The following is a 27,184-nucleotide window of genomic DNA, read 5'->3' as shown; positions in this document are numbered from 1 at the left end:
GCATTAAATGAACAACAAACTTTATTTCCACGTGTACAGATGGGTCACACTCATGCTGAACATTATATTTATTCAGGATGACATGAACAATGATCTTAAGTCTTGACACTGAGCAGCTTTACCAACTTTGATCAAAGGGATTCCTAAATTATGACCGGGTACGGTTGTATGGAATACAAGTTCCTCTCCAACCTTCATCCTTCTCGATCATGTTGTTTTACCGCTATATATCGCAACTTCTGTCAAGATTTTGACTCTCTTATTTAGCTTAAATCACAACACAGTTAATTGTTTTAATAAAGTGGCAGTTTCTTCACATGCCTGAAAAAAATAGCCCAGGCTTTTAATTTAAGAAGGTGAAGATATGATTATTCCATAATAAAATCACCTTATTACATTGTGTAACTTCCGGGCGTTGTAGTAAACTTCTCAGTTTTCATAAGGCAGGCATGAAAGTTAAATGTTTATTCTTATATGTTTATTGATGGATATATAGTGTATTTGCATATTAAAATATCCAACCCTTCATTAAATATTTGTATTTAAGTATATGGAAATGTAAAAAAAACATGAATGAATTTCTTTGTTGTTTTTGTTCTGTTTTTTGCATATTTGACTTGAATCAATCCATGAATTATCTGGCGGTGTGACAATGTTGACCCTCCTCAGTGAGATCAGTCATGTGAGAAAGGTCGTCGGGTCAAGCTCGGGTGAAAGGAGGTGAGCTTCTTTATCTTTCACCGAGCTCAGCAAGAACAAACAGGAGTCTGTCAGTGATCAACCAGCTACTGTTTGCTTCTGATCATTTCACAGAAAGGGCCTGATTTACTAAGATCCTGCATAAAATGTGCAAAATATTGATTTGCATGTGGTAATCAACTCTGAATAGGTATTTAAATGAGGGTTTTGTGTGTTCAGGACTGTTTTACATGAACGATCTGCAGGAAATGGTGTCGGGTCTGTGTTTCTTTGTTTCATCAGGAGTGATTGCATGAAGCGCTGAGCCCTCATGCTCATCTAAATAGCGGATGGAGTGGTCATCATATTTATTCAATGAGCATATAAAGTATACAACTCTCAACTAGGGCCATAAAGGATTTTTTTTAACTATAAAATACTTCCAATTCACCACCTTCCCTATGATTTACCAAATCAGAAAAAAAAATGAAGCTATTATTATATACAACCAGCAGGAGCCATGTACCATGTGACACAGGCCAATAATAATACAATTAAGAAAGAAGTGTTTATTTTTATTTGTGTGTTATATTAAATGCTTTTGATTTCCTTCTGTTCAAGCTGCTTGGTTTCCTCCAGCTGGAGCGCTAACAGCGCTAACCGAGCTCCCTGCAGAGCTGCAGCAGCTGTACAGCTGTGGTTAGTAGCTGTGGTTCAGCACAGTGTGAAGTCTGGACAACCTCATGTTCACCGTGAAATAAGTGTGACTTTAACTAGAGAGCAAACAAACTTAAATTGATAGAAGAAATGCAGGATAACTGTGAGTCAGAGAAGTTTAAGGAGCGTGGGGTCGGGCTCCTCTGGGGGCGCCTCGTCCCTTCACCTCTTCTTGTGTCTAGATCGTGTTTCACCGCCATAACGCCGGGGTCATGGCGAGCAGCTTGGCACGAAGAGTGGCAGTGACGCTGCGGATTTCATCTTCAGGTGTAAGCTAGCAGTGAGCGACAAGCTAGCTTCCTGTGACGTGAGCGACGAGTTCCGTATGGTACCAAAACCAGATTCTTTTCCCCGTCCCTGTGCAGGACTGCTCACTCTTGGATTTAACAGCCTCTCTGATAAAGTGCACATTTACTGCCCCGTCATCTGGATCGCATGTGGCGCTTCTCAACATGACATGATCTCCCATGGTGCACATGGTGTAGTTCACACCAACGCACAGCCTTTGCACACAGAGTATAAATAAGACTTGACATGCTTTCTCTGTCTGAGTGAATTCTGCTTAATTATTATTCACCCTTTATTGACAAAGTAACAGTTTATTTATAAAATAGGAACTAACGACCTGGATCCAACATTCTGTTGTGCCTGAAACATTGGATTTATGAATAATTAAGAGAGCAGTTACAAGCACATGGACATTAAAATGAAAACATCAATCTACATCATTAGTCTTTAGCTCTGGCTGGGGTCAGAAGGTCAAGAGGTCATGTACTGACAGTGAGAACGGTCTCGGACTGTTTTTTCTTAAAGTAACAGACATTTCAATTCCAACAGTGTGAATGTTTTTTCTATTTCCTGATACAGAAGCAACTTTTCGTTCATACACACACACTCTGCTGTTACCTTCAGACCCACACACACACACACACACACAGTCATTCTTTTTTCAAATTGGATAGAGACACTGCCATGCGATATTTACATAAGTAATAACAGGCGGCTGCTCCGGGGGCCAGCGGCTCCTATCTCACTGCACAGGATGGGTAATTGCTATTTTGGCACAGAGGTGCTACCTGTGTGTGTGTGTGTGTGTGTGTGTGTGTGTGTGTGTGTGTGTGTGTGTGTGTGTGTGTGTCTGTCTGTCTGTCTGTCTGTGTGTGAAAGGAGGCATCATCTGAATAAAAATCAAAGTAAAGCTGGTGAATTTGTCAGAGATTTGTGTGTGTGTGTGTGTGTGTGTGTGTGTGTGTGTGTGTGTGTGTGTGTGTGTGTGTGTGTGTGTGTGTGTATGTGTATGTGTGTATATGTGTGTGTGCGCGCTCCTTTTCTTATTTGCAGCACATGTCCCGCTGCCTGTTTGTGTTCCTTTGGCTCCGGTGGGAGACGGCGGGCTGCCTCTGTCAGCCCACGGCTCCTCGGCTTGATATTTTGGTGTTGGACCGGCGCGGTTTGTTATCGGCACATATTGTCCCGCACTGCTGTGTGTCTTTGTGTGTGTGTGTGTATGTATGTGTGTGCTGCTGGATGTCACTGCCTCCCCTTGCTTGGTTGTTTCCTTCCCCTCATCCCCATATGTGTGTGTGTGTGTGTGTGTGTGTGTTTGAATATGGTGATTTCAAGCAAACATGTGGGCAGTTGTTGGCTGCTGGGGATGACTGTGTTTCTGGGTGTGTGTGTGTGTGTGTGTGTGTGTGTGTGTGTGTGTGTGTGTGTGTGTGTGTGTGTGTGTGTGTGTGTTCAGGATGAGTGTTTTCAGGTGTGACTTCTGCTTCTCTGTAGCTATTTCTTGCATTCCTGTCCTTATGAAAACCAATGCCATAAATGTCTCTGCCATTTTGAAAGGAGTCTTTATTCGGAGGGACAATCAGATCTGAATGGTGGGTCGTCCAAAGTAGTACTGTAGGTCTGAGAGTGCCGTGTGCATGTGTGTGTGTGCGTGTGTGTGTGTGTAATCCTCAATGCTCCCGACAGCTCGACAGCTCTCCCCTCCTCGGTGCAACTCAATAAGCTCTCTCTGCTGTCACTGTGCAGCTGCGGGACGCCATAGCAACCGGCCCACCTTGAGGTGATTACCATGCTCAGCCCTGCCTCACCCACTGCCTCCATCAACACCCAGGGCGCAAATACAACCCCCCCACCCCCCCCACCCCCCCACCCCCCCCCCCCACCCCCGCCTCAACCTCACCAACCCCAGGTGGAGCTGGAAGTAGGAGGAGGGGATGAACGATGTGACAGGAAGGAAAGGAGCAGATTCTCGGATCAAAATATCCCCTTTTCTCTTGCGTCTTCAGCCCTGCCGCAGCAGCCCCCCCCCCCCCCCCCCCCCCCCCCCCGCGGCTTTGGCTACACAAAGTGTGAATAATGTGTTAATTTCTGCCGCAAAGCAAGCAGTCTCCGATAGGTTCTCATCTCGCAGCACAAGGTGACGAATGTGGAGTTAGATATTTAATTATTTGTTGAGGGAAATGTGCATTGTGCTTGTTCTCTGTGAGCATGTGTGTGTTTTTATTGGAAAAACAACCAACGCCGCCAACTCATGGTCCGCCATGCTAACCACACCATTTTCTGCATCGTTCTGAGAAAAAATAAATAAATCCAAAACTGATTAACTTTAACTTGAAATGTTGCTGTGTAAACTGCATGATAATGCAACTTCACCATGCATATTTAAGAATATACTAAATAATTTATTTTCAGTGACTTGCACAAGAGTGTTGCCTCAATGCTTCGTAAAGTGAAAACACTCCTGGCTCCGAAACATGTAAAAGTCTCCACTCATCCACGGATACAAAAGAATGCACAATGCCAACTTTTCTCTGGCAACAGGTTTGAAGAGCCAGAGCTTTAGCTCTCTTGACAATACCACAACCCAACTGTGGAACACAACTTAGTTTCGTTCGCTGCATCAAACGCAGTATCTGCAACAGTGTCTTCTTCCAAAACGCCTCACTAAACTTTTGAAAGGAAATGGGGAGAAGAGGGAAGGTTATATGGAAATGTGTAAGGTGCAAATCTTAGCTGAGAGCTGAAAAAAATATTTTATTTTGAAGGACTGATCAACTACAGCAAAGATTTTTTTCTTATTTCTTCAATCATCAAAAACTTAAGTGATGACCTTGGAAGAAATGAGCATAATTGACCATCCTGTAAATGTTTATTCTGTTTTCTAGCTTTAGAAATGATTCTATTCAAAGATGCAGGTAATTAAAAACTAGTAGAGAGTCAAGACTTAAGTTGTACTCACTTTTCATTTCTTATTAGCTGTATGTTTCAATGATTTCATGTAGTTTTCCTCTGCATTGATAAAGTTCTAGTCTTTCTTTGGTTTTCATCGATAATGATTCAAGTTATAATTTTCCAACTCAGTGAAAGGTAGAAAACCTTTCATCGTGACAGATTTACACTGGAAAAATAAATCTGCAAAGTTGTTACTTTCAAGTAAAAACTGGCGTTTTGCATGAACAATATTGTGCTTTTATTTATTTATTTATTCATTTATTTATTCCATACCCCAGTAGCACACAGATTTCCATTTCATTACAACATTTCAAGCAGAAGTGTTGAGTTCACCTTCAGTTCTGGGTTTTTGTCTGATTACTGCAACACACACACACACACACACACACACACACACACACACACACACCAAGCTCAATCTAAATACAATCAGATGCAATTATCACTTTCCGAATCAGAGGAACACACACTGTAACGGGAAGTCTTTCACACACCGGGAAATGACGAGAGCCTGAACTGGAACCAACAGGCTGAGACTTTCCACCTCTTCCCCTCATGCCTGTCATCTCCTTTAATTGAATTATTATTCACGCCCATCAACGGCATCAATCTGTGTAATGAATATGCAGATTTATGAATTCAGTCAATTAAACTCAGTGCTGTATGTGTCACCATTTAACAGGAATGGATTTATTTCATGGCGTTCTGCCAGGTTTGCATGTTTCTGCTTGTGAAGCAGTAAAACCTCAGTGTTTTATGGCTGACAACAGGAAGCACTATAAAACCTCCCAATGTTATATGCAGAAATCAAAAAGGCTCTTTTTTTTAAAAAAAACATCCGAGACAGCTGTTCCACGAATGTTGCGACTCTTACCAACCATGAATCAATTAGTTTACTGTGCATCTGTTGAGGCACCTTTAGATTAGGCCTGTTTGTCCAAAAGTACACACAGGTAACCTGAAACAATTAAAAAAACAAACAAAGTTCATATTCATTTTAATTTCCCACACATAAATTGAATACATCATCCTTACCATACATATTATTTATATTTTGAAAAAATCATGTCCATTACCTCAGCCTCCCTCTGCATTGTGATCGCCAGTAGAACATTTTCCTGTTTCAGCCGAGGGCATGTGAGGTAAGGAAGTCGTCACAGGTGATCGTTCTCCCACGGAGGCTGCCGTCATTTTGAGGACAACTGCATGCCCTGATTTTTTTTTCCTGACTTGGCACCAGCAGGATTGCCAGTGTTGCATGCTACATGCATCACAGTTTTTCTTTTTTCATCTCCAAATCATCACTTTCACACCAGAGCTGAAACACTCTTCTTTCTTCAGACGCACTTTGAGGTCCAATCACTGCAAATGCTTTTTTTTTTTTTTTATGAATATATTTTATGCATTGTATATACATTATCTCAGTATATAGTTATTGCATAGCTTCTTTATACAGTTATTGTGTGCTACTGTGTGATTATTTAGTTTTATGTTGATTGTTGTATTTATAATTTATTATGATTACAGGGCTCAATTTAGTCAATCGGCATTTGTGACTAAATACCAGTTTTGGCTACCAAAAATCTTGAAAAACATACCAGTTAGGCATCCAAATTTTCTGTTTTGGGTTCCTGGACTACAAATCCCAGTTTTAGTGGCAAATCACCGAGTGGATTTGTGATTCGTGTACATGGCCCATGTCTTCTCTGTTTTGGTGCACTTCTGTGCCAGAACACTGAACATCTCCAACTGGCACACAGACAAATGATTACACATGTAATGCAAACAGAACACATAAAGAATTTAAAAATGTTTGCGTAAGTGCATGTTGGTGGCCCCAAAAATCCATTTAGGCCTCAAACCGAGCGCTGTTATTGTGATCATTTATTCACTTATTTCCAGGAAGTTATTTGTGGTATGGATATTTTTATTGTATTTCATATTTTGGGGGGATATATTTCTAATGTGTTAAGCACTCGATGACATGTCACCTCATGAATTAAAAACAAGGTCATTCCTTTTTTTTTTGTGTAAGCAGATGCAAATTACTGATAAATTCTTGCCTAATTTTCCACATTGCTTTGGGTCGACTCTGCAGATCACTACAGGAATAAAATGCCATCAGCATTCAGAAATGCAAGATAAACTACAGTGAAACTATATATTAAGAATCTGCGCTAACTTAATTTTCTTGGATATTTTTTCGTCCCACTCCAGATTAAACCTGCTCTTTAGGTAATGAAGGCTGCAGATCCCAACTCTTGGCGTTCTGTCTGCTCCCCATCATTCCTACTTGTCCCGTTCTCCGAGTATGATGCTCTGGAGCTCCTGACACCGAGCCATAAAATAACTCAGAGACACCTTAAGTTATCTTCCTTGAGGCGTTTATTGCGGCTGCCAAATGTGTTTTTGTGTGTAATCTTTCACATAAAAATCCTAAAGCTGCCTGGAGTTGGAGCTGATTTGTTGCTGTTGTTGACGCTGTAAGCGTTGAGCGACGGCTCTGCCGCAGACATCCCGATGCGTCTGACGGCGGAGGCTTAATCTGGCAGCCAGATGAGTGCTTGCTGGATCGTTACCCAGCGCCCTAACAACCCAAAAGGATGCCTGTACCACAGAACAGGAGAATGAGTGAGTTTTCATGGGGTTACAAAGACTAATTTGTGACTTTGACACGACTCCGCTGCCTTTACGCCTCATAAAACAAGACGTGGCGACTTGTAAATCACGCACCTTAGTCACAGCCTCAGAGAGGAAAGATTACTGTAAAATGTGACTTTCTGCGACACTCTCTATTCATTCCTGTCAGACTTTTCAGAGAAAGGCATGTAACCTCGATATGTCTTGATCAGAGAAGTAGCTGCATGCGTGGCGTTGGAGAAATGCTCCCTGTGAGCCCGTGCCTCCTGCCGTCAGCTCTTAAACCAGTGGCATTTCCCGCAACAACAACTCCGGACTGGAACGCGAGGGGTGGTAAACAACAAGGCACACTCTGAAAACCCTCAGGTACATCTGAAGCGGCACAAAGGGGGCCTCTCGCCGCTCGGCTACTTTTTCCGGAGCTCGCGCCCGCTGGGCCCGACAGCCCGACCTGCCGCGAACCTCATCGATCGACGCGCCGCCGCCGGGGGGCAGGAGACAGGCGGCAGGGCCACGAATAGGTCAGGGAACAGCCGGCGCCGCGGCGAGGGGCAGCGGGGACGGATTCCGCAGGGTGGACCGCTGGCACCGGGTCCTCAGAGTTAGCATGACAGAGCACAGGATGACGCTAATGACGACAAGCCTTTAACTGGCCGAGGTTTCAATGCGTAGAAACTGACTTGTCTTTGAATTTTTGTTAATTCTGTCAACAACGGACAGTATTCTGAATAGTAAGAGAGATTCAACTGCATTATCAGGCCCTGTTTAAATGACAAGTGAAAACACTTTGTTTTGCGTTAGCATTTCAGAAAGATTAGACATTTCCATGGTAATTTTTTAAAAATGATGTCTTGGGCGCTGTTCTTTCTTTTTGGAATTAAATCACACTCAGAGAGCAAAACACGATAAGCATTAACAATATTGAGCATACAGACATTCCTGTGGACAAAGGTGGATTGTTTTCACTGGTGACTCTCAGCTATAAACCTACCAAGTCCTACGCATTGTTATTATTGTCGAACGACTCGCGCATCTGCAGAAGTATTTACTTATTACTCATGCACAGTAGCTTGATTTAGAAAAGTTGTATTTTCTCCCATTTTAACAGACTGTTTCAGAAAAATTGTGTTTCCAGTGGTTCCAAACAAAATAGATTGAAATGTCCTGATTTTAACTTGAAAACGGGCCTTAGATCACAGAATATTGGGATAAAACTAAGTTTGAAAGCGAGTAAGTCATCTCAGCCTTCAGCAAAAGGAATGTTTTGTGGAGAAGCATTTCCCTCTGTGTCATTCCTTGACTTTTAATTGTAAATTATATTATGAGATTATTATTGTTTTCTGATTTGGTCTTGAAGTCTTTTCTGAATTTTTCCTGGTGCTCTTGTTTTTCCCGCAGCGTTAACCTCATGACAGATCATCTTCCATATCGTATCACCCTCCAAAAAGCAAACTTAAAGCACAGTCGATTTGCGTGAGCATGTCATTTAGCACCAGTTCAACATGGTCTTACGATATCAAGCCCCACACACTTCAAAGCTTTAGAATAAGTCTCTTTATGTCAACTCACATGGAGCAAGGCTGTCAGAATCACTCACTGTATCCTTAAGTACAGTCATTGAAGGGGTGCAGTTTAGCTTTTAGACAAGGCACAGAAATAGTTTTCAATTGTCAGTGGTGCAAAAGGAAAGTGACAGAGGGAATGCCGAGGGAATCAGTGTGTCTGATTGCCACCAAATGTCTACCTTCCTGTTCGGCTGAAGGCGTCACCTCACTCCTCCGTACGGAGCAATCTTGCAAATGGCTGCAGATGACAGTGCTTTCCAAAGTCCTTACATTTAAATTCAAATGGAAATGGAAAGTGACTGGTCAAGCAGCAGATTGGAGGATAACTGCTGCCCCGATGTGAGTCAGGCATTATGCTGCAAAAACACACTCAAGAAGTGTCTGCAGGAGATAGAGGACAAACACCAGAGTGCTGGAACAGTAAACCAGATGAAAGTTCAGCTTTAAAAAAAAAAAAGTCCTGAGAGCTGAAAATACTTATAATGAGGAATGGTTTGAGGCAAAGACTTTAATAAAGCTTTGCAGGGAGGTATGGCCTCAATGGAGAGTTCTGAGAACCCTTCTGACAGATTTACAACTCCTGAAACGATTACTGGCAGTTAACATGATGATATACGCCTTCAAAATGAGGAAATCATGAGGAGATTTATGTGAGTACTTCATGAGATTTGAAAGTTCGGTCTGTGAGATTCAACAGCCAGTCACGTCATGACAGAATAACAGAAAACAAGCACGTTAATAAAATGTCTCTGTGAGCCGTGTTTCGGATTTTTTTCTCCGACACTGTGGTCCAGAGCTGCTCTCCTGCTGATCCTTTGAGCTCGTCCTCCTTTTTCCTCTGACTCCCACTCGCTCTGACCTCCAGGGACCGTCGTCCTGAATCAACGCCGCGTGAAGCTGACGGTCCGAAGGCGGCGGGCAGGCATCTTTAGCCCGAGGGAGGTCAAAGGTTAGCAGGAGTGACTTAAGGGACTTCGGATGGGAACAATGGCTCAAACTGTAGCCTGCAAAGGGGGGGGCAATAAATATGTGGTGCACGTTCTTCACCCTTTCAGACGTTGGTCAACCATTCAGGAGAGCGAGCTTTGAGAGAATCATTTGTACCTGAAACGGTGCAGCCAGAGAGTTTGTGGAGAAGAGTGTGAAGAATTCAAGAGTTTGTGTTCAGTTTAAAGAGTTACACTGAGGCTTTGGACTGAAGGGTTCCTGTTCAATGAATCCAGCCGTTTTTATCATGGCTAAATTTTGAAGTTTGGGTCTTGTTTAAAGAATCTAGTTCTAAACCTCCAGGTGGAGTTCAAAGCAAATCCAGTTCAATATTCCATTCTACAGAAAGAGTCCCCATTTGGCTCAAAATGTTCAGGTTTTCAGAGAGACCAGGTTTGTTTGAGAGGATGTTAAAGGGTTAAGACACAGAATGTGCAAAGCAGTTTGGTTAATTTGCATTTTGATTACCAAGTTTTGTTGGAAATTCAGGCCACAAGTCTCTGGGAGAAAAACTCAGCAGTTGTATATTTCTATCAGCGAGAGATAAACAATCAAATTCTGTGCCGGAAAAAAAAAAAAGAAGAAAAGTTTAGTAGATCAACTTCTGGATTTCTAGGCTTGTACACATAAAGATTTCAACTCCCAACGTGCAATCAGTCAAACAAGAGCGAGCCAAAGATTTGACAACCAGCATTTTAAAATGACTTCACTTTCTGGCAAGCTTGGATCGACTTTCGCAGCTATGACAGCACATTTTATTACCAAACAAAGTGTTCCCATTTAATCTTTTATCTCTTTTCTTGTTAGTCTGAATTGGTAAATTGACAATCTGAATGTGTTTCATCAGTAAAAAAAAAAAAAAAAAAACGCCCAAATGCTCCAATGAAGGGAAGATCATAAACCTCGGTGGCCTTCGCGTTATTGGAGATACATTACTGTCCTAAGAGTTTTCTTAGGATAATGGCCTCAGTGACTAATCAATACCAGGCAGCACTGATGCCGTTCGGTTGGCAGGTGGAGGCCAAACTGCTGAGGGAGGAATAACATTAGCCACGTTTTACATTTGACGACTTTAATGCAAAATAAAACTTAATACGTACCTTATGTTCTTGCGCAGTCCTGGAAATAAAAAGCCATCTAATCGTTACGGTTTTAGAACTGAAAGCCATAAAACAGGTTGTTTTACAGCACAATTTACTCCAACGTGTTATAAAATGAAAAGTCATCAATTGAGCCTTTTAGGCTTAAATAAAGCAAACACTCGACAATGTGGTAAAAAGTAACTGACATGTCTGGTGAAACCATTAAATTACCTTTCAATAAAACTGATCTGAAGTGACTGAAGACAGTTGAATAGATGTGAAATATGCTCAATATTCTCACAAGTTAGAGGCTTCTGTTGAATTCTGGCAATGCTTCGGCTGCATTGAAGATGTTCTAAGTCTACAGATGTTCAAGATTTAACAAGGTTTAAGTTGTGTTATGCAGATCTTATCGTTATGAAACAATTAGGCACACATCAACATCAATACCAGTATCAGGTATCCGATGTAATCCTGCATGGAGTACTCGTTCTTAAAAAGATTCTTGATAAAAACCGACAAGTACTATGTGAATTTATGCACATTACAAGTTTATGTGTATAAATAAGGGTGCACAACTGGATACTGTATGCACACACGTGGAAGCTGATCCACTAACAAGACACTGAGGTTTGCAGCTGACAGATGCTTGATATAATGCATATTATCGATTTAGCGCATGAGTATTGAATACTGGGCATGTAGATCAACACATAATGGCATTTACAACCTCTTGTCTGGCAGTGTTTAATGAATATCTTTGATTTCTGTCGACTTCCCCGCAGCTTCTGCGCTGTTGCAGATCATGTTTCCTTTTCTTTCTTTCCCCAAATTGAGGTTTATTAGCTGTAACCCTGATACGTTTGGTAACTTCCTCCACCTGCATCTGTGCCTGTGAGCGGTCAGCACTCCACCTAATTACTCTGCACTGTACTCAAGCAAACAAACAGATCGTTCTCATATAAAGAGGTCCTAAAGTAGGGGTGTCAAACATAAGGCTTGTGGACTCCAATCTGGCCCGTCAAACCACCGAGCAAATGATCGATGAGGAAAACACTGTTTGTTTTTTAAGAGATTTCTTAAGAGTAGCAGACACATCACTGAGACCTGAGCTGAGATATCACTCCCAGAGCCAAGCTGTCAGGGTGAGTTTGTAAAAAACATGCATAATACAAGAGCTGTAGAAGTTTTTTTTTTTTTTTTTTTGTGGACAAGTCATTTTTGGGAGTAAATATTGATATAGATATTTCAAACTCCAATAAAGATTAAAAAAAATTTCAACTTAAAGGTTATTATGGCTCTAGTTTACTGGCCTGACCAATTCAAGATGAAACTGGGCTCTACGTGATCTCTCTAAAATGTCTTTGACACCCCTGGTCTACAGGCTGCAAAAGTCTCCTTTCAATACTGCAGTTTGTGCATGCATTTGCCCATGGTGTAGTTCTAACGTGATTATCGGCAAAGCTTATAAGAAATGGAAACACAATCTAGTTACGTGAGCATGCAAATTAGCATGCTTTGACTGTATCCGGGCAAATCAGGCCCCGAGTGCTTTAAGTATATTTTAAAAAAGGTCTCAACTACAGAATGTATCAAGTTAGCAAAGCTACAATCACCGCAGCGCACATGTCTCTTATTTTATGCTGCTAGTTCTGCATCACAGTTATCAAATTGATTGATATTTCAACAGTTTCCCCACAATTTTCACTTGATTGTTTGGATTACAGGTTTATAAAAGTTAGATGGATGATCTCAGCTCGACACCCTGAATGAAAACGTTTGAGCCCTCAATGTTAGCAGCTGCTGTCAGTATTCAACAAATATCGAGCGGCTCTATCAGCAAATTAGGCCATAGTAGAAGAGAGAGAGAGAGAGAGTGTGTGTGTGTGTGTGGTGTGTGTGTGTGTGTGTGTGTGTGTGTGTGTGGTGTGTGTGTGTGTGTGTGTGTGGTGTGTGTGTGTGTGTGTGTGTGTGTGTGGTTGCTGTGCATGATTGGCACACAATGCAGATGTGTGGGCAGCAGATGCCATCTGGAGAAAGCGGAGTGGGCCGGGAGAAGGAGGGAAATGAGGAGCAGGGGGAGGGGGGGCTACTCCGCTACTCTTTCTGCCCCCCCCAAATGAAAGCCTCTGGTTTGACAGGAATATAAAAGAGAAAACGCGAGTGTAATCAATCAAAAACAGTCCGACTCCAATAAACGGAGACAGCACCCGCCCACCACTTCCCCGCTCCGGACCACCGCCGCTGCCATCCCACTTCAACCGTTAAAAAGTTCGACCGCCAAAAACATCAAACGCATCGCCCCGGGTCTCCCCTTGGGCCTTTCTTAAGGTTGCCAGGCGCGTGGGGTTATTGAAGGTGGGGTTTGATTCTGGACAATCGATATTTCCTGGAAGGATCGGACGATTTTAATGGAGCACCAGATGCTTTGTTCGCTTCATTACATGACAAAAGACTCTTCTGTAAGGAAACCCACAACCCGGTATCACGTCCCGAGAGATCAGCGTAAACCCACACACACCACAGCACTCCCCCCGCCCCACGCTCCGATTGAAGAGGAAGACTTCCGAGCGGACTTCCCAGACCATAAAAAACATAGAGTCTCTTTTGAGGGGCATCTGTGAGGTGGGAGACAAAGCACCGCTATGTGTGTTGAAGCCTTTCAGACAAAGGCAGGTCTATTCACGATGAGCGTGAGAGAAAACTACTGGATGTTTCCTTGTATGGGTAGAAATAAATATATGGTAGCCAAGTCTTGAAAGCATGGGTTTGGTGTGACAGCTACCCAAAAAAAACAAAAAAAAATATTGGGAAAATTCATGGGAACTGGAACATTTGAGTTCTGCCAAATGTGGACGCTGGAGGGTACAGATGATGTCTCCACACAAAGACACTTTTTATATATCCGACACTGTAACAAAACGAAGAAAAGCAAGACACCTGCTGGGTGTGAGAGGGAAAAAAACAAAAACTTTGTAGAGCTTTTCCCGTCGCCGTCACAATCAGGTTCTTGAATCGAACTGAAACTGCCTAAACTCACAAAGCAACCAGCTTCATTTCAATTCTAAAATCAGCAGATTTCACTTCTTGCTGATCTGTGTGATGAAGTTCTGTCTAGACTTTCCAATCTGGCAAATCAATTCAGGTTTGTGGGACTATCCGTTAATGAAATTTTAAAACTAATGATTAAAAAAACAGTAAAAGGAGGCTGCCTGTGTTACATGCAGTTGAATGTGGAAAAACGCTGAGCTACACTTGCACAGTTTGCTTATTCTCAACTTCTCCAACCCAGAAGTCTTGAAGGTCTATATGTTTTTGTCTTCAAAAGCATCGCTGAGACTTCAACAGTATTCTGATTTTACCTCATTTCTCTTCTTCGTTAGCTTTATTATCTAAGACAGTAAAAAGTGTTTTTAGAATACATTTCACTGATTTTCACTTGAAATATCACAACCTTGTCAAGAATAAAGGTTTTCACAGTCTTTCTGAAAAGACAGATCTTTAAAACAACTAAGCATTAAGTTGCGCTAAATGATCCATGATAATGATTGTGGAAATTATAGAGCTGTTTTATAAAAATGAATTCATGCTCACAAACTATAAATTGCTCACTAATAACATGAGAGTGAGAGTATTTACAGTCACCTTGAAAGCTAGACATCATCTAAAGGGTGTATTTACTTTACATTATCTTCATTTGATTGGTTTTTCTTTCTTTTATTCCCTTTTTGAGAAAATAGAGTTGAATGAATTCTTGAGCCTTTTGTTTCATTTCTCCAACCTGGTGCGTTGCTTCGTCATTTCAACCCACTGTGAGGTCAAACAATCCCAGCAGAATATTTCAGTGTGCTGATGATAAGCACAATGACTTGCCCAAGGACTCTTGGGCAGGGAGCCTGTTTTCCAGCTGTGTAATCTGTGAAAAGCCACTCTGAAGGAGACGTGGTATTGAAAAGGTGCTGGCTTGCGGCTGCAGAAAACCTCGCTGTGGCCACAGTGGCGGCGGCGGTGTGCGGCCATGCAGAACGACCTAACCTGCCCACACAGTGACAATCTCTCTCTGCAGATCATTGGGAGGTCGACCTGCCAGCCCCGGCGCTGGGCACATCTCCTGGGAGCAGCACAGGACCCGAGTGGGAGGACAGAGGAGTGGGAGCAACAACAGAGAGAAAAAAAAAACCCAAACCTGGACACAGCTGGCTTCTTATTATCACACGTGAACAATGCTGCCTTTGTTTGAAGGCAAACCTGCAGCAGGAGCATCACACTATTTTGCATTTGCAGCTCTGCTCTGCACTGACAGGTGGACCTGGGCGCACGTTTCATCATAAATCCCCATAAAGCCTTGATAATATTAGAATAACAGCAAGTGACAATAATCCAATACAAGCCCGCCACCGATCCGCGGGACGCGCATTGTCAATCCCGCAAAGTGCAATGCCGTGTAATGTGGAGGGAGGTCACGCTCGGGCTTGTTCTTTAATCCAATCGAGGAGGCAGAACAGGCGTCGGGCGGCGCCGCTAGGTGGCGACCTTGGTCCGGCGCGGCTCACCTCGGACCGGCGCTCCGCTGCGCTCGGCTGGAGCTCTCGGACTGCAGGCAGGATCAGCAGGAGCGAGACGCGGGACGAGGAGCACAGACGCACTGACTTTCTGTAGCGTGTCTGGAAACGAGGATGCAGCAGAAATCTGCTGTGCGTGATGCGGCTCCGCTCGGAACAAAGGCACGCGGGGTGGATTCACCCTTAAAAGTTGAACATGAAGGTTATTCTGGTTGTGGAGTCGGGGGGAGGGGGGGGGGGGGGGGTGACTCGGGGAGTCACGCTGAGTCTCGATTTTCCTAACATTTTGGAGAAACGACACCTCAAATAAGTACTCTGGTCGTGTGTCAGACCTCGGTGCCCACTTCTAATTGAGAGAGTTGGTTATTTGGGGGGTTGCAAAGGGGGGTAGTTAATGATTATTTGCCCCTCTGTGCTCCTGTCTACTATTTGGATAGACGGGGTGCGCGTCAGAGCGCAGAGGGTAGACCCGCCTCCTCACTGTGGAGCGCTTGGTGCGTCCTCTCTCTCTCTCTCTCTCTCTACCCCCTCCTGTCCGTCTCAAACCCATATTCCACTGGGAAAGAGAGAGAGAGAGAGACTGGAGAAAGAGGGAGCGAGCGAGGGAGAGAGAGAGAGAGAGAGAGGGAGAGAGAGCAGGACCTGGGAGAAGAGCAACGAAAGAAAAAGAGGAGAGGAAAAACGGCGCAACGACACAAATGGCACTCATGGCAGGGATTTTGTTCACGGCCAGCATTCTAATATCTGGGATTTCTACATTTGTTTCGTCGGCACGGATATACCCCCCCGAATGAAGGTAAGGCTGTTGGGGAGGAAGAGAAGTGACGGCGGACTTCGCTCCGGCTGCAGCTCCGTGGCCCCTGAAGGAGCCGCGATGAGTTCAAATGCAGGGAAACTCCTGATCCCCTGCTCTTTACGCAGCGACTTTTGCAGTTTTTCTCCCCTCCTCTCTCCTTGTTTGAAGCAAACTGGAGCGAGACGTCTCTGTCCAGAATGCGCATCGGCTTGTTGTGGTTTTGGACTTCGGGCTTGGATCGTGCGCCAGCCGCCCGAAAGCCCCGGGAGTACTTGTAGCCCCGATCTGCGCCCGTTTCTGTCGGGGAAGGTCAAACCTCGTCTCCCCGCGCCGCGATCACACGTTCAGAAGCATCCACCTTCTCAGTTTTGTAGGAATGAAAAGTGAACGTACGAGTCAGTGGCACGCATCCGATTGATCCATCAGTTTCTCAGTTGTTGGCTGCGATCGCTCCCGCTGTCACATTGCGTTTTGGCTTTAGGGTGACTGAAAACGAATAAAAAAAAAAAGTTAAATTCCGTTACGCGTAACGTTTAAGCTCATTTAGAGGAATATTTCCCATTCACTGTCAGTTTTTTTCCCCTTAAATATCTGCTCTGCTGTCTCTTGGAACTGACCAAACGTGAACGGCTGTTGAAATGAGTCTGAAAACGCACAGCGAGCGCTCGGAGGGGTTTCCAGGGCTGCTCGCTCGTTGTCCCGGAGTGCAGCTCATCCCGTTTCCAAATGTAAGGCCTCCAGCAGGGTTCCTTGATTTTGCTGCAACTATTAAATACACGTCGAGTTCATTTGTTTATTTTAAACGATCCGATGAGATGTCTGCATGCGTTCCGTGCAGAGCTGCGTTTTGTGACTCCCATCCTGCCAGCCAAGACCCAATCCATGCGCTACGGACTCTTTTCAGTTAAAAAAAAAAAAAAGAAAAGAAGAAAAGAAACGACTAGAAAAACGCATGATTATAAACGCATTATTCTTGATAAATTATTCATTCTGTCAGTCGTGATTATAAATTAAATACATTATGCAGTGAACCAAGCGTCTTTGCGCACACTCAATCCAAAACAACACGAATATACTCGCGGCACAGACCTTCTCTGAAGATCTCTTTACCAATTCAGCTTTGTGCATGCATGCATTGGTTAAAGTAACGTTTTGTATCTGCTCCCACTTTGCACGTTTTTTTTTCTCCAAAGAGCAGTGCGTAAAATTCTCCGTTCGTAACATTTTTAAAGCTTTTATCTGCGCAAGCAGGCTCACACCCGAGCAAAGTGAAAAATCATTATTTGAAAATCACAGGAGAATCGTTGTTAGTGAAAAGTTAAAAAGATCTATTCTGTAACGGAAACCAGCCTCTGTGAAGGAAACAGCCGAAACACTCAACTGCATTCTGTCTTTGGTCTGCAGTTTTGATCTCCTATCTCTGTGATGTTCACCATTAAGACATTTTTCCTTGCTGAATCCTGTCAGTAGGTATTTCTAACCATAATATAAAACAGGAAGCTGCCCCCCCCCCCCCCCCCCCCCAAATCCTTAGAGAGTCCTGTACATAATTGGATTATTCTGAATATGCCAGTGCTGATGCGCTGTGGACGGCCTCGCTCACTTCTCCCATTCTTGTTTTCCAGTCACGTTATTGGACTCCCGAGCTGTACAGGGGGAGCTGGGATGGGTCGCCAACCCGACAGAAGGAGGGGTGAGTACTGCAAAGAAGTGTCCCCTTGTTAGATTGCGGGGTCCCCCATTGAGCATAAAATAGAGAGATGATATCCATTATTGGCAGGAGCCTCTGGAGCTCTGGAGTGGAGCGCCAACTCCTCACACAGTGCTCTTTGATGAGATCTTGTCCTGGTGAACCCTTCATGGGGGTATCTTTGTTGGTGATTCAACAGTTGTGCTCCTACACTGATGGTGAGGTCATTTCGTGCAGCAAAGTATGGATCAATATGAAGTTTCTTGTATATCGAGAGTGTGTGGAACACCCTCCAAGACCCCATGGGGTCCCAGATTCCACTTTGAGAGCCACTGGGCCGTGAGCACCCCCCTCCCTCCAAACCCCCACTCCCGTTTCCCCAGGCTCCCCTCCTCTCTAACCGCTCTGTAATGGTCAGATGCAGAGGCCGATACTGCAGCGGGCGTCAGGTTTCCTGAATAGACGGTGAATTGAATCGGCCTTTGTGGAGAAACTTTATATCCCTTTACACCATTGAGTCGAAGAGAGGGAGAGCGAGAGAGGAACTTGGCAGCTGAGAGAGAGAGAGAGAGAGAGAGAGAGAGAGAGAGAGAGAGAGAGAGAGAGAGAGAGAGAGAGAGAGAGAGAGAGAGAGAGGGTCCTTTGGTATGGATGAATGAGGGGGGTGAAAGTGCAGAGGGGATCGGCTCTTGCTGCAGGACGACCGGCAATAAAAAGACAGGGAACGGGGTCGACCAAATGCACCGTCCCTCCCTCTAATAGGGGGTATCGACAGTGACACTGATAAGAAAAGGAATAAAGCATTGAAATAAGCCTATAGTGTCCTAATGTTTCAGGGAAAAATGTGCACATATCAAGCCTGAAGCTTGTCATTATTTGACAATATATCAACTGCTAAAGATCTGCTGTCAAACCAGCACTTTAAGTGTGTTTCTTTTTTCCATAAAAATATCTGCTTATTTTTCTTAAATCCACCACTAATTGAGCAAATGTCCCTAGCCTAGCCCCTTCAGTTCGTGCTGTATCATTTTGTTCCACAGGGTGGTGCAGCGAGTCTCTCACAACAAAAGAATAAGCACAATATGATGAAAAGCAGAAAGCTGAAGCTCTCTGCGTCTCACAAACAGCCACCTGAGGGACAGGCTGTACTCGACAGTGGCTTCACACAGCTACTGGATATAAAGAAAATCATGAAGCAGCAAGAAATCACCTATTTGCTCTGCTTGTGTAAATATGGTGATTAGCATAAGTGGGCTTCATTAATAATTCATGAAAATTAAAGAAAATTAGCAGCAATGTATCCAGCTAATGAAACAGGTTCTAACATGGCTTAACTATTGCAGACATTGTGCGGTGAGCTTTTCCGAGGAGGCTGCCGGGCTCAGGTCCCCTCCTCTGCCTTTTCATCGCTCAGCCAGTGATTGACAGGGTCCCGGCAGCCGCGGCAGGCCTGCATTCACCCTCTCATTACGACCAATTGGCCTTTTTCTCCCTCTTTCCTGCTATCGGGGAAAGGTGCGGCCTTATCTTAGCGCTGCTTGATTCCCACAACAAAACGGGGTGGAGGGAGGGCTGAGGGAAGAAAAAGGTGGAATGGAACAGCCAGGGATGACAGACAGTTTCTCAAATGGTGCAGGCACAGCTATGTTTAGCATTATCTCACTCTACTCCAGGGAAATGCAGCTTTAATCCAGATATCTTGTGATAAGGCATCAAATCAACTCTGGCAGCTCAACCTATAGCTCCCACTGTCCCATTATGGTTCCTTCCCTTTGGTACAGTTTTATAAATGGTTGAAGTTATGGCAGCCACAAGGCTTGTCTGCTCTTGTTTACAGCCCAGCTCAGTCAAAGACTCTATTTAAAACACACCGTGAAAAAAAGAGAGAGGGAGAGAGAAACTTGAGGGAACACACTTCTTTGAGCCTCTCAAGACATGCTTGTATTTGCTCAACGGCGCTCTGTCGAGAGGGGGAACTTTATCATAAGTAAAACAAACATTCCCTCCCGGCAAAAAAACCCAAAAAAAAAAAAAAAAAAAAACCGTGAGCCCGTGCTGGATAACGTAATCCATGCGCCCCGCGTCAGCGTCTCCCTCTTTGTCTCCCGTGAGTTCATGCTAACATCAGCGAACATGTGTGCCACTGTCTCCCAGTCCTCCATCCCGCATAGAGATGTGAAGCAGACGCACATTTAGATCGTTAGCATTTATTTCAAGAACCTAATGCATCAACATAATCCAGCGCTTGAGTTCTTTTTTGGCCTTGAGCTGTCCGGTTTTGCCAGAGTGTGTGTGTGTGTGTGTGTGTGTGTGTGTGTGTGTGTGTGTGTGTGTGTGTCTGTGTGTGTGTGTGTGTGTGAAGTGGATTTTGTATACCACTCCCCATGTAATTAAACTGATGGCATTACTGAGGCATAAAACTAATTACACATTTCCTTTCTCGTAGTTGAGGAGAGGCGATGAATATTAATATCTTTATGATTCTATATTAGGGCCTAACAAGTCTGTTAGGTTCCGTTCATAAAATATGCATTAACTTTAGCCATCAATTAATTACTCTTCCAAGACTCCAATATTGACTAACAAAACGCTCCTCAGCACTGTATCTCTTATTCTTGGCAAGAACTAGCAGCCAATGATTTTTAATTTTTACACAGCTGGTTTTAGATTCTTTCTGATCCTTTTCAGATATTCTCAATCAGTAAAAATGTTGCTGTAATGCTTTTATAGGTTCCTCTTGCTGTGTCTTGGCTGAAAACACGAGTGCTTGACGGAGATCTTATTAAAGTTAGAAAATCTCCTTGTAACATATCTGTGTGTGTCTTCTGTCCAGTGGGAGGAAGTGAGCATCATGGACGAAAAGAACATCCCGATCCGGACGTACCAGGTGTGCAACGTCATGGAGCCAAACCAAAACAACTGGCTGCGCACGGACTGGATACCCCGAGGAGGTGCCCAGCGCGTCTACATCGAGATCAAGTTCACCCTCCGGGACTGCAACAGCCTCCCGGGGGTCATGGGAACCTGCAAGGAGACCTTCAACCTTTACTACTACGAATCCAACAACGACAAAGAGCGCTACATCCGTGAGAACCAGTTCGGCAAGATAGACACCATTGCCGCCGACGAGAGCTTCACTCAGGTGGACATCGGCGACCGCATCATGAAGCTGAACACAGAGGTGCGGGACGTGGGAGCCTTGACCCGGAAGGGTTTCTATTTGGCTTTCCAGGATGTTGGGGCTTGCATTGCACTGGTTTCCGTCAGGGTCTTCTATAAGAAGTGTCCTCTGGCTGTGCGCAACTTGGCCCAGTTTCCTGACACCATCACTGGAGCTGACACGTCGTCGCTTGTGGAAGTTCGTGGCTCTTGCGTGGATAATTCAGAGGAGAAGGAGGTTCCCAAGATGTACTGCGGGGCTGATGGAGAGTGGTTGGTGCCTATTGGGAACTGCCTTTGCAACCCTGGATATGAGGAGCGCAACGCAGAATGCCAGGGTAAGGGAGACAATTTTCTGCTGCTTTTTTGGTCTGGTTCTTGATTTATGCGCCACCCTGTCTCCCTTTAATTCCTGCCCACCCTACCAGTCGGTGTGCCTCTATAATTTTTTCCCTCTTTCTCTGTCTGCCTCTCTGTCTTTACTCTCAGTGTGTTGTTCTCTTTGTCCCTCCCATCATGGATTCTCTTACCTTGCTCTCTGTTGGATGTTTTTCATCTTTCCGCTTTCTTTCTCTCAACGGTCTTCTTTCCAGTGTCTGGCTGGGTTACAAAAGCGATGATGACTGTAAATGGAGTAATTAGCAGGCCCACTGGGAGGTGTTGTGCATTGGGATGCATCTCAGGAGGATTGGTGACACTAGTAGAGATGAGGGTTGAGCTCCAACTGGTTTGGCTACCGCTGTGTCTTTCACCCCCACCAACCTGCTTTTCATCTGGTCCCATTGGAACCAGAAGCTGGGCAAGAGAGATAGACAGCTTTAGTAGAAGAGAAGGAAGGAGAAATAGTTTATGATTCCAAGCAGGTAGTAGAGCAGTGGAAATACACAGCTGTGAAATGGGGTTGAAATAGTGCTATTTGGTAGGGGGGAATGGCCCTTTGTGGACGATTATTCTAGTCTCCGCTTACCATGATCCTATACAAGACTGTTTGATGAGGTTTTAAGGTCAGAGCAGAATGTCTGATTCACCATTTCATTCTTGAGTCTTTCCCTTTATAGGGGAACTGAAATAATTTCTGCCAAATTTCTAATGAAGCTGTTGATAAATGCTGCTTTTTGACAAAATACTTTCTAACTGAACTCATTTATTTCATTGCACCTAAAACATTTAAGCTCATGGTATACGGCGCTTCAACTCATTTTATTCTTAAGATGTTTTGTGCATCGTGATCAGCGCTTTGCCAAGTTGAGGCGGCACAGTTGTGAGCTGGTCAGATTCATGGATGCCAAATCTGCCACGATGGTTTACTGGGAGAAACCCCATCAGCCACCCAACAACACCACCGCACACAAAAAGGGCAGTGAGCCACAGCAGTGAGGGGTCAGAGGCTGGGCACGGGTGATTAACAGGGGGACGGACCACTACACTTCTCCTAATTTACGAGGGAGCCTTTATCTAGGGGGACTAATTGCATGACAAACAGGTCTGGTGATTTAGAGGGGACCAGTGGCTTGCTTAGGGGGAGGTAAAGGGGTTCAAGCAATCACAGATGGGCTTGTGTGTGTGTGTGTGTGTGTGTGTGTGTGTGTGTGTGTGTGTGTGTGTGTGTGTGTGTGTGTGTGTGTTTGTCCATTAGATCGAAGAAACAAGTATGATTGGTATGAGCTGCAGGAATTCTCTGGGGATGATTCCCCTTCTCCCCTGTTGCTGATGGATTCAGCCAGGTTTCCGTCCCCAAGGGTTGGCTTCAAACAAGCGAGGAGTGATGGGAGGATTGAGGGAAAGGGAGCAGAGTGTAGCTAGTTACAGACTTTAAGTAAACCTCTTCTGGCAGTCTATCTTGCAATTTGCCATAATAACCTCTCATGTTTCAAAACCCTGATCTCACACTGTGTGTCATAGGTTGCATTTGCTTGCAACAATGGCATTGACTCCTTATCTTTCCCCTTTAATTCCAGTGGAGATAAATGGCTGTTATAACCCAGGGAAAGCAATAAAAGCTTTGGAACCTTTGACTTTAAATGACTAATGCAGTCTTGTTGCATTTGCCAGCCTGGCAGCATCACTGTTGCTTTTCAAGCCAATTTATCCATTTACTCAACATATCACTGCATCTGCCAGAGTTTGTTTAAGTTTGAATTGCCAGTATAGTCACTTTATTCACTTGAAGCTTCAATTACATTCTTTTGAATTTTTCCTCCTCCAGTCGGATGCTGGGCATTACAGGCATGTAGAGCCAAGTGCCATGGTGGGCCAGGTCCAATGGCTGGAGGGTTAAAAGGTGCTGGCCACTGTTGGTCTTCAAGTGTGCTGATGAGCTGGTTAATATTCCCCAGTGTGACAGGCTCTACAGGAGAGGATTCACTCCTTTATCCCTCTGTTGACCGAGGGCCTAAAACAGAAGCGTATTTTGGGGGAGGGTGGATGTCAAGGGAGAACTGAGAAATTAGGCATCCATATATGTATTATTTTAATGTTTTTAACTCATTTTTGCATATTGCAACCTCAAAACAATGTGGATTGTGATTTTCGAATGACTTTCCTTTTTATAGATCTTCTCTGATAGCCCAACTGTGAGCGTGTTCGCATGCTGGTGTGCTTCAACTTGTCTTGTATACGTGCAGGGTTACAAGGGCACCTTGGCCCCTGGTTCCCAGCCCAGGATGAATGGGCTCTCCTCGGTCATTGTTTTGGGGCAGCGGCAGAGCCGACCGGGGCTGGTGATGTTTTTCAGAGGAGGGAGTAAACGGGGGGAAGCTGACGGGGCACGGAGGATCTGTATTCTCCACCCCTGGCAAGGGGTCAGGGGTCACCCCCTCCTGCATCCATCTTACTGCGGCGTCTGACAGGGTTGCAGATCCAGGATTGATTAAGACGTCAGGGTTTTGACAGCTGCGGTGGGGGGGAGGTGGGGGGGGTTGTCTGTGCTTGTGGTGGACTGAAGGTGGCTGGGGTGTACTCCCGGGGCCAAGCCCAGAGGGGGCAACCGGGGCAGTGAGGGCCAAGGGGGCCCCTGATGTAAAGGGTAGCGGGACTCTGTCTGTTTGCGTTTGGGATCCCTTTCCCTGTTACGGCCCCCCCACCCCCACCCCACCCCCCGTGTGTAGGGCGGGGGTCAAGGCATCCTCTCGCTCCTCATCTGGTGAGGGGGCTCCGACTGTCGGAGCTGCAGGAGTGTTGATTAGGTGGTGGGAAGGAGAGATTAGTGAGGACTAGGTATGTCATTATGGGGGAAATGATAATTAACTTAACTGCTTTCTGTCTGTGAGGGAGGCAAACTCATGACCGCCAGCACGCCCCCCTGCAGTTGCTTATTTTGAAAAAAAAAAACCCTCTGCAGAGCAGCAGTGTGTGTTTTCAGGAAGATCAGCAGATTTGAAGTTGTGCATGCGTATGTGTGTTTACCCTGAAACTGCCTGTTTGCCAGCGTGTTTGTTGAGGATATGGAGCGCGGCTGAAGTGTGAAGATGACAGACGTTTTTTGACGCAGCGAGATGTTTGTAAGCTGATGGTTGAGCTGTAAAACCGGTCCCTTACAGCCCTCCCTCCCGACTGACACACATTAAAAATGTTTGTACTCCTTTCTTTCATTGCTGTTCCACAACAGCCCGAACTAAAACCGACCCGGGCAATTATAGTCACTTTAAGCCCAGGGGCTACAGCAACTCAGTTTAATCTGACTGTATTAAAAGCATAAACTCAATTTGAATACAAATTAGCATTGTTTTCCATCGTTTTAGTGTGACACAGTGCAAACAACCAAGATGAAAATGTTCGCATTTAGTCAAATATCTTTAAACCTGAAGCTGTTTTCACAAAGCTGCGTTTTCAGTGGCTCTGAGCACTGCTGTCATGGAAACGCACCCCCAAAACATGAAAGTTTTCAAATTTCACTTGAAAACCTGCAAACGTGATTTTAGTTGGTTGAAATCCTGAAAGTTCTCCTCTGATCTGTAAGATTCCCTATAATGATCTCAGGGCCTGATTGTGACGTTAGTGCTCAATCCTAGCTTGTCCCTCACATGTGTGCCCCCCCCCCCCCCACACCCCCTGCCACCCTCCTCTCCTGCCTCCCCCCTCACTTATTATTCCCGGCAGCCTTTTGACGGCGCTGGAAACTCTCACTGGTATTGGATTAAGAGGTTTTCAGGGATGAAGTTTCTCTCTCCTCTCATTGTGTGTGTATATCTGGGTCTCTCACCCCCCCCCTTCCTCTGTTGACAGTGTTAAATATGCGCTTGGGAGCATCATTCTAAATTCACCACGTAATTCTATTTAGCCCTCCGGTCCCCTGATGGCTTTAAATACACACACTCGGTCCCTCGCTTTCACTTTTCTGCCCCCTTCCTCACTCCTTTTTTTTTTTTCCTCCTAAAGAACGAATGGAGCATTAATGTCCTCTCTCAGTCTTTTTCCCCCCCTTGCTTTAGTCTTCTCTCTTTTTCCATCTTTCTACTTCAGGATTCCGCGTGAATGTTCCTCCTCTTCCTCCACGCTGGCCATGGAGCTGGTTAGTGTTTGTCAGGCCGTCTCTGGCGGCAGCAGAGGGAGGCTGTGGGCTGAATAATGAGGGTACACTCAATGGAGAGGGGCAACGCTGAACATCATCGCCCGTCATTCTCCTGGCGAGCGCGCACACAGTCCCCCCCCCCCCCCCACCCCACCGTAACAAAAACACTCGTGTCTGCAGCCCGAGTGTGCACACGCACAGCTGAGTGCATGCAAAAACTTCTTCTGCAGGCGAGCGCCAATATTTATTCAGATTTACCTGATAGACATGTATGAGCTGCACACACACACACACACACACACGCGCGCGGTCTTTAGTATGCCTAAGCACACACTCAGAGCCCGAGCTGAGCAGCAGAATGGAGGTGAATGTACTCATCACTCTCCCCGCCACCAGAGAGGCTCATTTTGTGCTTCTGAATAGAGACGAGGAATCTATTACCAATGGAGAGCAGCGAGGAACAACAGATAGAGAAAGAGAGGACAAAACGTCTCATGAGCAGTCCGCCCCCCCTCCCTCCCTCGCTCCGCGCTGAAATGATTGCTTAAAGCAGATTTTTTTTCCTTTTTTTTTTTTTTTTTTTTAATATTCTCCTCTTGTTTAGCTCCTCAAAGAAGAAAAAATTTTCTCGATGCACACAAACCTTCTGCTGACGAAGGGGAAGCGGGGCGGATGGGAGAGGGACGTGGTGGCGGTGGTAATTCAGCCATCATTAGCCGAGGCGCTGAAATGTTTTTCCTGCCCGGGCTGCCGTCCTGCCGTCGTGTTTGTTCCCCTCTGCACCTCTCGACACTCATCGCCCCTCTCCAGCTCTCCGGCCCCGCTCAGGGCAGGAAGCCACCAGCGATGGAGCACGACCCGGGCCCAGAGCCCGGCGAGGGCCTGAAGCGTGTTCGATATCCATCTCTTCGCTCATTTATCTCCTCTTCACATTGTTTTTTTTTTTTTTCCTTTTAGAATTTACTGCTCAGTTCAAGCAGCTGATTGCAGGAAAGAGCTGGACGGCCGTCAAATTGAGATTCAGAACATGCAGAATGGCCTCAGACTCATGGAGGACAGTAACTCCTGTCTTTATAAGCTGCTTACAAAAAGATCTGTGTGTAGCATTAAGCTTCAAAAGAATATCATATTTACTTTTATTCATTAAGTAAAATATTAAAATCACACTGAAAATGATAGAAGAGATTAGTTTTTCTTTAATGAATTAAGATAAAGTTCATGGATTAACGTTCTGGAAGAAATAAATAAAAATAAATTAAATATATAATGAAAATAAAGACAATCTTTGGAAATTAAGAAGAATTGTGGAGGATTTTGCCAACATGATCCGTGATAAATAAAAATCGTGTTAAATTAGAGCTGAAATGTTGCGAAGGAAGTAAAAACTATGGAAATAACATGAAACATCAAGATGAAAGACACAATGTGAAAGACGATTCAGCCCAAATATCTGCAATAAAGTCGATATTTCAACAGGTATACCAAGGCATTGAGAATAAAGCCACAGTAATCCCAATGAATATGAAATGTCTGATTTTGAGAAAAAACTGTTGATAAT

General features: G+C 44.6%; 1 protein-coding gene across 3 annotated transcripts in view; it reads left to right on the top strand.

Moving 5' to 3' along the window:
• Positions 1 to 16,064: 16,064 nt before the first annotated feature.
• Positions 16,065 to 27,184, top strand: part of epha4l (eph receptor A4, like) — a 64,669-nt gene continuing 53,549 nt past the window's right edge. For 2 of the 3 annotated variants that reach the window (XM_030107810.1, XM_030107809.1), the window contains exons 1-3: positions 16,066 to 16,267; positions 17,893 to 17,960; positions 20,791 to 21,454. In XM_030107810.1, coding sequence (XP_029963670.1) covers positions 20,809 to 21,454 — 646 coding nt within the window. In that variant the 5' untranslated portion in view covers positions 16,066 to 16,267; positions 17,893 to 17,960; positions 20,791 to 20,808. Of the gene's footprint in view, positions 16,268 to 17,887; positions 17,961 to 20,790; positions 21,455 to 27,184 lie in introns of all 3 variants that reach the window. The other variant, XM_030107811.1, reaches the window with a different exon arrangement.

Source organism: Salarias fasciatus, chromosome 14 (genome assembly GCF_902148845.1).
Source record: "Salarias fasciatus chromosome 14, fSalaFa1.1, whole genome shotgun sequence".
Lineage (NCBI taxonomy): Eukaryota > Metazoa > Chordata > Actinopteri > Blenniiformes > Blenniidae > Salarias > Salarias fasciatus.
Note: the sequence above shows the minus strand (reverse complement) of the source record. Positions and strands in the feature narration are given on the sequence as shown.